Consider the following 11,727-nt stretch of genomic DNA (forward strand, 5'->3'; position numbering starts at 1 on the left):
AGAATAGCCTCTCCTTAGCAGCATATTTAAAGTACGAGAAATGAAGCTTTGCCATGCTTGTCCCTGAAGCACTCCTGCTGTACATTTTCCAAGAGCAGTCATTGCCATATTCAGTACTCATCTTCAACAGCACAACACAAAGGCATCAATAATTGTTCTGTTATCCTTATTCACCGTCCAGCTCTCAGAATGCACAGCAAGTAACTGAAAAGATCATGGCCTGGATCAGGCACACTTTAGTTTTCAAACTGACATCATTACTCCTCATTATTTTAGAGAGGTCCCTGACAGTGGACTTGTCCAAAGCAATATGTCTTCTTGACTCCTGGTACCAAAGGTGTTGATTGTGGATACAAGCAAGATGAAATCATTGACAGTTTAAATCCTTTCTCTATATATCATATTGTTGCCTAATGGCCTGGTGTTTTCTTGAGGTTAAGATACAATCCGTATTGAAGGCTGTAGTCTTTGATCTGCAACAAGCATTTCAGGTCCCCCTTTGCTCTCAGCAGGAAAGGTTGTGCCATCTGCATAACACAAGTTGTTGATGAGTTTTCCTTCAATTCTGTTGCTATATTCTTCTTTATATAGCCAGGTTTCATGAATTATATGCTCAGCAAACAGATTAAACATGTATGGAGAGGATATACTCCTAATGCAAACCATACCCAATTTTAAACCACACAGGTGTTCCCTTGTTCTGTTCAGATAACAGCTACTTGGTCTAGGTATAGGTTTCACATGAGCACAATTAAATGTTCTGGGATTCTCATTTTTCTCAATGTTAGACATAGTTTGTTGTGATCCATACAGTCAAGTGCCTTTGTACAGTCAATACAGATAGACATTCTTCTGATATTCTCTGCTTTCAGCCAGCATCCATCAGCAATGATATCCCTGTCTGAATATCATTAGTACTCTTTTGTCCTTTTGAACAACAGCTTCTTGGTCTATGTATAGACATGAAATCCTAGAATGTTGTTATGTATCATAGAGTTGAACCCACCCATAGCTGACCCTCAGACAGGTTTTTAGAGGAAGTTAATTGCATAGGATTAGACTGCCATGCTTCTCCCATGGAGCAGCTGGTGGTCTCAAACAGTTTGCCTTTGAGATTGCAGCACAGCTTCTTGGCACTAGGCCACCAGAACTCCCTAAATAATTACATACAGTATAAATAATAAATACGGAGTCTTCAGGTTTTTTTTCTATTGTACAGTCTTTATACAACAAAAAAAACTACCTCATGCTTATGTGAAATGATTTTGTTTATTCTCTTCTTATTAATTCATGACTCTAGGCCTGAATAACTGATGATGTAGTGTGGTGGAAAGGTGACCTTTTGCAATAACCATTTAACATCTTTGGAAATGCTAGCACCAGGAGAGTCTGCCAGGATGCAGACTACTGGTTTTGATAGAGTCAGGCTTTTGAAATGGTAATTAGCAACATCAGCAACACTTCATACCCAGATACTGCAAACCAAGGAAGGCCTGATAGAGCAGGTAATTCAAGAGCACATAGATAGAGAACCAACAATTTCTCCCTTCTCATCAGAAGCACTGTTCTTTATCATTAGGAATAGACCAGAATAGTTATGTTTCCTTGTGCTGTCACACTGAAAAGCCAAACATAAATAAACATGATTTTAACATTTACCTTACCATGTGGCAGCAATGATTTCACTGTTAATTACATGTACATTCATTACAGAAATTTACATCTTTGTTGAAGCTGATGGATCCAAAATGCCTGCCTTTGGGTTGGTAGTGCAACTCCTTACCCACTAGGGAAACCGGATGAATTGATTATGGAAATGGAAATATCCTAACTAAAAGTTATGCTCTTAACTAAAAGAACAATACATAGCCTACACAGCTAAAAGGCCCATGCTAATTTCTTGTTTGTTTTTTTTAAAAAAAAAAATAACTTTGAAAACACCTTTTTCCATAAAGTAAGTTGATAATATTTTAGACATTAAAAAAAAAGACACTAAATTCAAGAGACGAGGTTTTAAGCAAAGGTTAGTCAGTCAAGGGACAAAGGATTTACCACTCAGTTATTCTTGGGGAGCTAATTCAATCATAAGTAAGCTAATTCATTCAAGTATATTAATACTCAACAAACTGGCCCCATTACCAACATTAATACTTAACATTAAGTAGCACTAAGAAGCACAGAAGCTTTGGTGGATTACTGGTAAGGAGTTGTGCTGCCACCTGAAGGCAAGTAGTCTAAATCCACCAGCTGTTCCAAGGAAGGATGGGCAATCTCCTCTTGTGCAGTGTACAGCTTCTGAAATTTCACTGAAGAGCCATTTCTGATTCAATGACACGTAACAACAAGCAGCACAGAATAATAGAGGATATATCTGAAAAGTTGAGTTTGGAATTCAAATGATTGCTATTTAATCCTTGAGAAAAAGTGCGGTTAGCTGTCTTTTGGGAAGATATTCATAGCATGCAAGTAGGCCATGCTCCATAGGGCCTTCCTTTTGGAAGCAACTAAAAGCCTCTCTTCCAAAGTGTCTTTGGATGGGCTAAACTATCAAATCTTTTGACTTTTAACCATTTATGTTACCTAGGACAAGAAGAAAAAAAGAAATGAATCCTTGAGTCCTTCAGAAGAAATCCTTCACAGAATTTTAATAGAAAACAGTCTGATTTTCCAGAGAAAAAGAAATATAACAATAATTGTGAAGTGGAATCTGAGGTTGGGTAATGTAAGGTAGAATCACTTCACATCTTTTTCACCTCTGATGAGTTTCATTTTAATTCTTTACACTCAGAACTAAAGGTTCATAGTTTATCATAAGTTTCCCTTGAATATCAAGAAACAAGGCCATTTAAAATAGCAGTTCAGTTGTTGGCTTTAGATTAAAGGGTGGTTCCTTTTTGTAAGTGTAACTAAGCCATTTATTGCTGCATCTCTGTCTTTATTTCTGTACATGTGATGATATTAAAATATCTATTACTCTCCCGGAGTGCAACCAAAACCATCCAGAAGAAAATGTACTCATGTCCTTTCTGTAGAGGGAACCTGGTTTTGGACACCTATTACCATGACCAAAATTTAGAAAATGCACACAAAATAGCTAATGTTTGGAAATATCTGTAACTATAAAAAAAAACATAAGAAGAACTGAATGACCAGGAAGAGATAATGGTTAAGTTTGAAAAGTGAAAAAAAAAAAGAAAAAGAAAAGAAAACCCATTCCCACATATAGTTGCTAATCTTAACATAAAATGCTTTGTGAGAGGAAGCATGTATGATTAATACAAGGTTATCTGATTTGTTGTTATTGTTAGGTGTTTGCTACAACTCCAACTGGAGTTCAGCTGTTGAATATTGTGTTTACAGAATAGAATTCAAAGTACCTATGGAGTTGCACTGCCAGCCCAAAGTCAGGCAGTTCAAATCCATTAGCTGCTCTGTGGCAGAGAGATGAGCAGTCTTCTCCTATGTGATTTACAGTCTCCGAAAAACCTACTAGAGTGTCATCTGTGAATAGGTACCAATTCAATGGTACTCAACAAAACAAACTGTGAACTTGAAACATAAATCATAGGGACATAAACAGAGACTTTGCTTGAAAATGCATTTTTTTTTAAAAAAATTGATGAATCACAATTTATTATTCTTTTTTTAATACTAGCTATTTACAATGTATTTTAAGGATGTGTCATCTTTGAATTTGGCTCAAAGCTACAAAAGAAAACAACTTCTAACAAAGCAACTTGAATATAAATGATGGTGAAAATATTTGTTCAAAGTATACAATTTATCATCCTAAGTATCTTGCAAAGGAACGAAGTGTCTTAAATTGTAAGCAGGATAATGGATAAATGACTACTAAGTGAATGAGCGAGTGAAATGAGAAAACTTCCATACTTCCTCCAAATAGTAGAGTACAACCTGTCAAGGCATATTGGGCTAAAGTTGGGATTTGCTACTCCTTTTCTTCCTCTTTGCTTCCCCACCCATTTGGCTTTTTATTTAAAACTGAAAAGTCCTGGTGGCATAGTGGGCGGCTAACCAAAAACTCAGTTCAAATCTACCACCTACTTTAAGGGAGAAAAATGGGCAGCTTCCTCCTTTAAAGATTTCATCTTGGAAACTCTAAGGAGGGTAACATGGATTGGAACCAGTTGGAGAGAATTTTGGTTCCATTTTAGAGGTATTCTAGCCATTCTAGGTATTCCATCCTATTCTTTCAACATTTCATGAGCTATAACTAGGAGTAGGCAAAATGTAGTGAATAAGCTATATTTTGATGAATTAAAAGACAAACTTGAGGAAGGTTATCACTGGAATTTTTTTAACTTAAGAGCTGATAGGGGATTAGGTGAAGAGGAGGTGGAGAAGGCAGAGGAGATATTGTTATTTTAAAATTAATCCTTTACAAGACTTTTAAAGCATCATTTATGTACTGAGTGTCTAGTGTCATAATCTATAGTGAGTTATGTTGCTAAACAAAGGTCCTGCCTTTCTTCGATCTTCCATCCACCAGTGGTGGCTATCAGAGAGAAAGATGTGCCTTCCTGTGTTTATAGCCTCTGAAAATCTGCTGGAGGATTCTGACTCAATGGCAATGAACTGAAAAGTTATACTGTACCAAGTGCTACTTCTATTCTTTAGTTAGGTTGTACTGAAAGCATCTTTTCTTCTGAAAACTTTTCATGGTTCTGAAAGCATATGGACAAGGGACAGGTCTTTGAATTTAACCAGCTTTGGAGAAGCAGGCTTATTTATAGATTTATTAATTAAAATCTACTGGTTTTCAATTTTCCAAATCATAAAACAAAGTTGACAGAATCTGAGCACTGTACACAGCATGGGTTATACTGCCAGACTCAACAGGCTGAACTAATCACATGGCCCCAACAGGTATGCTTCTGAGGGGCCACAAACAGGTTATGTCGTCTGTTTCCTCATCTGAAAAAGAAGTTGCTGAAAAGATTAAATGACAGTGTATGTCAGCTATCTGCACACAGAAAAGTACTCAATAAAAAGCCTCTAGTAGGTGGGAGTACTGGCTTCCTTTCAGTGTATTCTCACATCTCATTGCCATCAAGTTGGTTCTGATACACAGCTGATATATAGAAACATAGGGTTTCTAAGGCTTTGAATTATAGAGAAGAGACTCTGGTGTATTCAAACTGCTAATGTTGGACACTCAAGGCCTTTCAGTTGGTCATGGGCATAACTAGTTACAGATTATGACACTGGAATTCCCTTCCTTTTGGTGTAACAAACATAAAAGTTCATTCCTTAAAGGTAAAAATATCAAAGGGAAGACAAAGTAAACAGATTTTTGATTATAGAACTACTGTTAGGTGTCTGTGTAGGCATATTTATTCCTTAGCAGAAACTATTATCCAAAAATATATAAAACCAGAAAAGAATAAAGTAGTTTGGTATACTTTTAACATACCATTGCCGAGAGTCCAAATTTTTTAACTCTCTTAATAATTTTGAATTTTTCTTCAACAGATGAAAGTTCTTTCTACAAAGAAATAAAACATAGAGAAAATAAAGAGAAAAATCATGCAACCAAAGGTAAATCTTACTTCTTTTCAATCAATGAACAAATCTATACAAGTAGGTTATCATCCATCTATTCATACATCATTCACTAAAGATTTGTGATATTAATAGAAGCCTTCAGAGCAAATTCTACTTTAAATTTTGATTCAAATGCATCAAAATTCCATTGCACCAAGACACTAAAGAGTATGTGGTTCGTGGCACTACCGAACCATCTGTGGGACTCAGGAGCCTGAATGCTGCAAAGTGCCTGGATGGCGCTGGGCTCCGTGGCCAGCCTCGCTGCCTTCCATTGGGACCAGCATCACCGGCAAGAGCTGAATAGCCGAGTGACCTCCCATTAGGAACGTCCACAAAAGCTTCGTGGACTGAACGAGAAAGGGCTTGAAATGCATCTTTCCCAGATAAACATTTGCCTCTTTGAAACTGTTTTTCCTGGGAGTGAGGGTCAGGTGCGGTGTAGCGAGGAGAATGTTCAATAATCAGTGAATGGAAATCCAAGTTTTCTGTAAACTTCCATTAAACTATGAAAAAAAAACCAACAATAACAAGAAAGAAAAAGAGTATGTGGTCAATGAATACATGACTATCAGCTCTGCTATAAACTATTACCTCCACTCTAGCTCAAATCACTCTCTTCGAAGTTTTCAGCTTTGCCTTGCAACTTCCCACTTCATTGAGTATTTTCTTGTGTGGCGTATGTGTCACTTTATTCCTTAAAAGTTCTATCAAAATCTCCCACCTCCATTTGATTTAAACTGAGAGTGTGGTTCATTAATCTGTGTACTTCAATAGTACCTTGCAAGAAGGCAGAATATAGATGAAGTAGGATTATTAAGGAAAAACTAACAAGTATGTAAAATACCTGAAACCCTTTAGAATACACAACAGATGTTTGAAATAAAACTTGTACATCTGTGGAGTATCAGCAGCATTCTTATGGTTAACTTAGTAGCAAAAAACAGCTGTAAATGCTGAAATAGAGAAGTATCTCTCATTTCCATTCATTACAAATTGGTAAAAAGACAATAACATGGAAACAAGAATAAATGGAAGTCTAGAGTAAATTGTTACCTTCTATCCCAAGAATTCATTCCTAGGTCATTGAGCAGTAACCTACAGAAATAGAAGGGTCCTTGTGGCTCTACAGGTGAGGGATGATCCTGACTAGTGACTGTGACAGCAGAGTCAGAGGCAGAAGTTTGAACATGCTCATATTCTTGTGCATCCTGATGCAGGAGGATCTTGATGATCTCCTTCTCTTGGTCCTGGCTCATTCCACGTGGAGGTGGAGAAGGTTCATTTAGCTTTAGCTGTGATGGTAGAAGGCACTCAGGACTTGTATGGCCAATGTTTTCAAGTAATTTGTCAAGGATATCCTCCCCTTCTTCAATCTGAGAAAAGGTTTTCTGAGGTTCTAACATTTGATGATGCCAGCTTGAAATGAGAAATGAAGGATTTCTTCCACTGGGTGTGAAGTAGCCTTCCAAAGGTCCATACAGAATTTTACCATCCCACGAGTACTTCCCTGAGATATCTCTCATAATCACTCTCACATCAGAGAGGGCACCCACAAGTGGATTGCCTGCTGGCCTCTCTGTAGGCATTTGAAGGTAAGATATGAGGGTGCTGTCATTAAATACGAACAGTTGCAGGTTTGGGCTCCTGAACACATCAGAGGAGAGCTCAGAAGATTCCACGTGGGTGTTGTCATGGTTCTCACTGACCAGGCTGTGCAGCATGGCAGGGCCTCCACTGAGCGGATAGTGCCCCAAGTGATTCACCAAGTGGGTCATCACCATCCGAGCAGTAAGAGGAATCAGTTCCAAACTTCTTCGCTTCTTTTCTGCAACCATCAATAAAGAAAATGAAAGACAGTGGTAAATTAAACTTTAAAAGGACAACAGATTTCAATCTGTACTTGAGGACAATCTCCTCCCATGTGACTTACTGCCTCTGAAAAGCCATGGGAGGGTCCAGCTACACACCAGTTCCAACTCAATGGCAGATACAACATATTTCAACCGGTACTTAGAATAGTTTTGGTGGGTTGTTTTGGGTTTTTTTTCAAGTCTTGGAGTTTTTTTCAAGCTACTTCCTTTATTGTTTGAATTTAAATAGATTGTTTAAAGACCCAACTTACAGGAATATTTCATCCTAAAGAGATATTAAAAATACATAGGTACAATAATAAACAAAAGATAAACATTTCTGTTCTTCAAGAGTGTGAAGTCAGGTCAGCGTTCAACAGTTGAACAGGATGACAAGATGAAAGCCCGAGTGGGCAGAGTGGGCCAAAGAAGTAGCTTCCTCTACTTGAGTAAAGAAACACACTTGATGTGAACTTTAATCACATTTGTAATGGCTTAAATATATTTGAAGTGATTAGCTAGAAAGTAATTTTGACAATATAGGTTTTGCTTTTACTTTTTTTTTTTTTACGTCTCTAAGATTTTTAAATCTCTTGATTGTGCTAATGCAGAACTAAACTTGGACCAAGAGGCAGTTGTCAGAACAGAGCATGGAAACACTGCATGGTTCAAAATTGGGAAGGGTGTACGCCAGGGATGTGTCCTGTCTCCATACCTCTTCAACCTGTATACAGAACAGATTATCGGGGAGGCTGGGCTCTATGAGGAAAAAGGTGGGGTCAGGATTGGTGGAAGATCTATCAACAATCTGTGTTATGCAGTTGACACAACCCTGCTTGCTGAAACTGAGGAGGACCTGAAGCGCTTGCTGCAGAGGATCAAGGACTGAAGCCTTCAATACGGATTAAGGCTCAATACCAAGAAAACAAAAATTCTCACCACTTAAACAATTGGTAGCATCAGGATGTGTGGTGAAGAGATTGAGATTGTTCACAGCTTTAGTTTGCTTGGCTCTACAGTCAACACACTTGGTACCAGTAACCAGGAAATTAAAAGATGTATTGCGATGAAAAGTCTGTTGTTAGGGTCCTTTCCAAAGTTCTGAAGAGCAATGGTGTCTCTCTGGAGACTACAGGCCATGGTCTTTGCAATCACTTGTTATGCATCAGAGAGTTGGACAATGACTAGGGAGGATAGAAGAAGAATTGATGCCTTTGAGCTGTGGTACTGGAGAAGAGTATTGAGGGTACCATGGACTGCTACGAAAAGAAACAGATCCATCCTGCAAAGGGTTAAACTGGGCTGCTCCTTGGAGGAAAGGATTCTGAGGCTTCATCTAACATACTTTGGACATGCTGTAAGGAGGGACTGGTCCTTGGAGAGGGGCATCATGCTTGGTAGGGTGGAGGGACAGTCCAGAAGGGGAAGGCCCTCTATGAGGTAGAATGATTCAGTGACTGGGGTAATTGGGATGGGTGTGTCGGAGACAGTGTGATTGGCACAGGACAGAGCAGAGTTTAGGGCCATTGTACATAGGGTCGCTATGAGTTGCTAATGACTCGAAGGCACAAAACAACAACAAGATTTTAAAAAAATTTTCACATAAAATCCTTCCCATTTCCTTCATCTCACACATCCACTGTTTTGTGCAACCCTATGATTAACACCCTACACCCTCTTCACACCCCTATTTCCATCCTCCTCTCTGCCTTGAACCCTCATATTAATTTTACAATAATGGTTTATATACAGTATTTGTCCTTGTGGGATTGTTATTTCACTCAACATAATACTCACCAGTCCCTCCCAAGTGAGGTAATAATTTACAAAATCATTGCTCCTGTATCCTGTGTAATATTCCATTGTATGAATGTACCACAACTACTGAATCTATTCATTTGTAGTTGCACATCTGGGCTGCTTCCATGTTCTTATGATGATGAATAACACTTCTATGAACACTGGTGTACAAGTTTCTATTTGAACCTCAGTTCTCATCTTCTCAGGAAAATACTGAGATGGTTGTATATATGTAGTAGGTAATTTAATGTTCAAGGATTTTAAAATATAGAATGTACAGAAAAACCTTGATAACCAGTATGTGTCAGTCTCTATTTAGACTTGAGATCTCTATTTGAGATAAATATAGAACTAGAGATGAAATGTCTAGAAAAATGTATAGGTGATTTTTAAAACATTAGGTTTCAAGGTTTTTAAAATTTCTTTTATGTTGATGTGCATACAAAATTTTTAAACTTTGTGTTTCACACTATCCTTCATTCATATTGTATTTCTTATAATCATTCCCACTCTGTTTCATATAAAATCAATCACTACTGAATGATGCCCACAACTTCCTGTAATTTCCGATCTCTGTCAGATCTTTCCCATTTCCTTCACCCCTTCCCTCCACTTGTGGAAGGGAGGAGGTGTTATTGTGTGACCTCATGATTTCTTCCCTGACCATCCTCATCATTGTTCCCACACATGTCCCCACTGACCCTCATGCAGGTTTTACTAGTTTTTCTTCTATATTGACAATAATGGTCTTATGTAGTTATGTAGTAATTTTTGAAATGCTAGCTCCTAAGTGCTGAATAATATTCCACTGGGTGAATGTACAACAATTTGTCAACACATTAGATTGTGGCTGAACACTTGGGCTGTTGCTATGGTTTTGTGATTGTGAATAATGCTGCTACGAACATTAGTGCACACATTTTGTTTGTGTCTCAGTTATAATTTACTTGGAGTATATTTCTAGCACAGATTCATCCTAGAGAGGGTTAAACTAGGCTGTTCCTTGGAGGCAAGAATTCTGGGGCTTCGCCTGACATGCTTTGGACATGTTGTAAGGAGAGACAGGTCTTTAGAGAGGCACATCATGCTGGGCAAAGTGGAGGGACAGCGCAGGTGGGGAAGATCCTCTATAGGTGGATTGATTCAGTGACTGGGGTAATCGGGATGGGTGTGTCAGAGGCAATGAGATTGGCACAGAATAGAGCAGAGTTTAGGGCTGTTGTACATAGGGTCGCTAGGAGTAGCAAACGACTTGACGGCACATAACAACAACAATATATTTCTAGTGGTGGAATAGCTTGGTCATGTAGAATATCTATATTCAGCTTGTTGAGGAAATGCCAAACTGCCTTCCAGAGTGGTTTTAACATGTTACAAACCCATCAACAGTGTACAAGAGTTCCTATCTCTCCACATTCTCTCTAACATTTATTATTTTCAGTCATGTTAAACTTTGCCACTGCTCCTGGAGATAGTATCTCAATGGGGTTTTGATTTGCATCTCTTTTATTGCCAATGATTTTGAGTACTTCTTCATATGTTTGTTGACTATCCAAATGTCTTTCTCTATGAAAAGTTATTCCATGTCTTTTGCCCAATTTGTAATTGGGTTATCAGGTTTTTTCCTTGTGGAGGTCAAATAGGACTCTATATTTTTATCAGACCTTTCTCTGTGATGGTATTGCAAAACGTTTATGCTACAGTCAGTAGGATTTCTCCTCATACTATTGGAGAAAGGGTTTTTTTAAACAAATATTTCTATTGGAGATTCAAGATGGCGGCAGAGGCAGAGACAGCGTGGTGAGCTGCGGGAGCAGCGAACCACTTAAAGCAGGGCCATTATGGCCTTCCACAGACTTTGGCTTATTGATAACTGAACAGTTAAACAGTTGATGACTGGCCCTCAGTGAAGATCGAGGCTCAACAACAGGAATTCAAGGATTCCCAAGGAGAAATGGGTGAGTCTCGTGGCTCCCAACCCAGCCCCTGTAGAGCCCTCGCTGCGCCGCACATCCACTGCAGCTCCATGAGGCTTCCGCAGCCGGAATGAATGGATTCCCTCACCCAGGATGGATGCTGGGCATCGGCCCTCCTCAAGGCTGGTACAGTGAAGCCACCACACTGCCGCAAGGTGGACTTGGTCTGGAGAGAATTCTTGGAGCCAGGATGGTGGCTGAGAGGGAAGCAGGCGCCCTCCGGCTGCCCGCACAAGAGGGGCCGCACACGAGCCGAGCGCCTGTGCAGTGGGGTAGGGGGGGTGTGCCCCAAACGGCCGCCTGTGCTGGGGGGGGCCGCGTGCCTCCTGCAGGCCTCCTGCGCTGGGGGGGGGTGCGCGCCCCACTGGCCTCCTGTGTAGGAGGTGGGGGATGGGATGCATGGCCGCCATCTGCAGGTTTGGGTCTCCTTGGACAGGCCAAAGAAGATGATTACCTATGCATTGGACAGGCCAAAGAAGATTACCTATGCATTAGACAGGCCAAAGAAGATGATTACCTATGCACTGGAGAGG

The 11,727-nt window shown here is 39.4% G+C and overlaps 1 protein-coding gene across 1 annotated transcript in view; it reads right to left on the minus strand.

Moving 5' to 3' along the window:
• The window catches only part of RALGAPA2 (Ral GTPase activating protein, alpha subunit 2 (catalytic)), a 757,941-nt gene that overhangs the window by 261,704 nt on the left and 484,510 nt on the right, over window positions 1–11,727 (minus strand). Inside the window, exons 32-33 of the mRNA XM_006895663.1 lie at window positions 6,622–7,393; window positions 5,435–5,506 (exon numbers count right to left, since the gene is read on the minus strand). Coding sequence (XP_006895725.1) covers window positions 5,435–5,506; window positions 6,622–7,393 — 844 coding nt within the window. The remainder of the gene's footprint in view (window positions 1–5,434; window positions 5,507–6,621; window positions 7,394–11,727) is intronic.

The sequence above is a fragment of the Elephantulus edwardii genome, unplaced genomic scaffold (assembly GCF_000299155.1).
Source record: "Elephantulus edwardii isolate Elephantulus edwardi_28Jun2011 unplaced genomic scaffold, EleEdw1.0 scaffold00172, whole genome shotgun sequence".
NCBI lineage: Eukaryota > Metazoa > Chordata > Mammalia > Macroscelidea > Macroscelididae > Elephantulus > Elephantulus edwardii.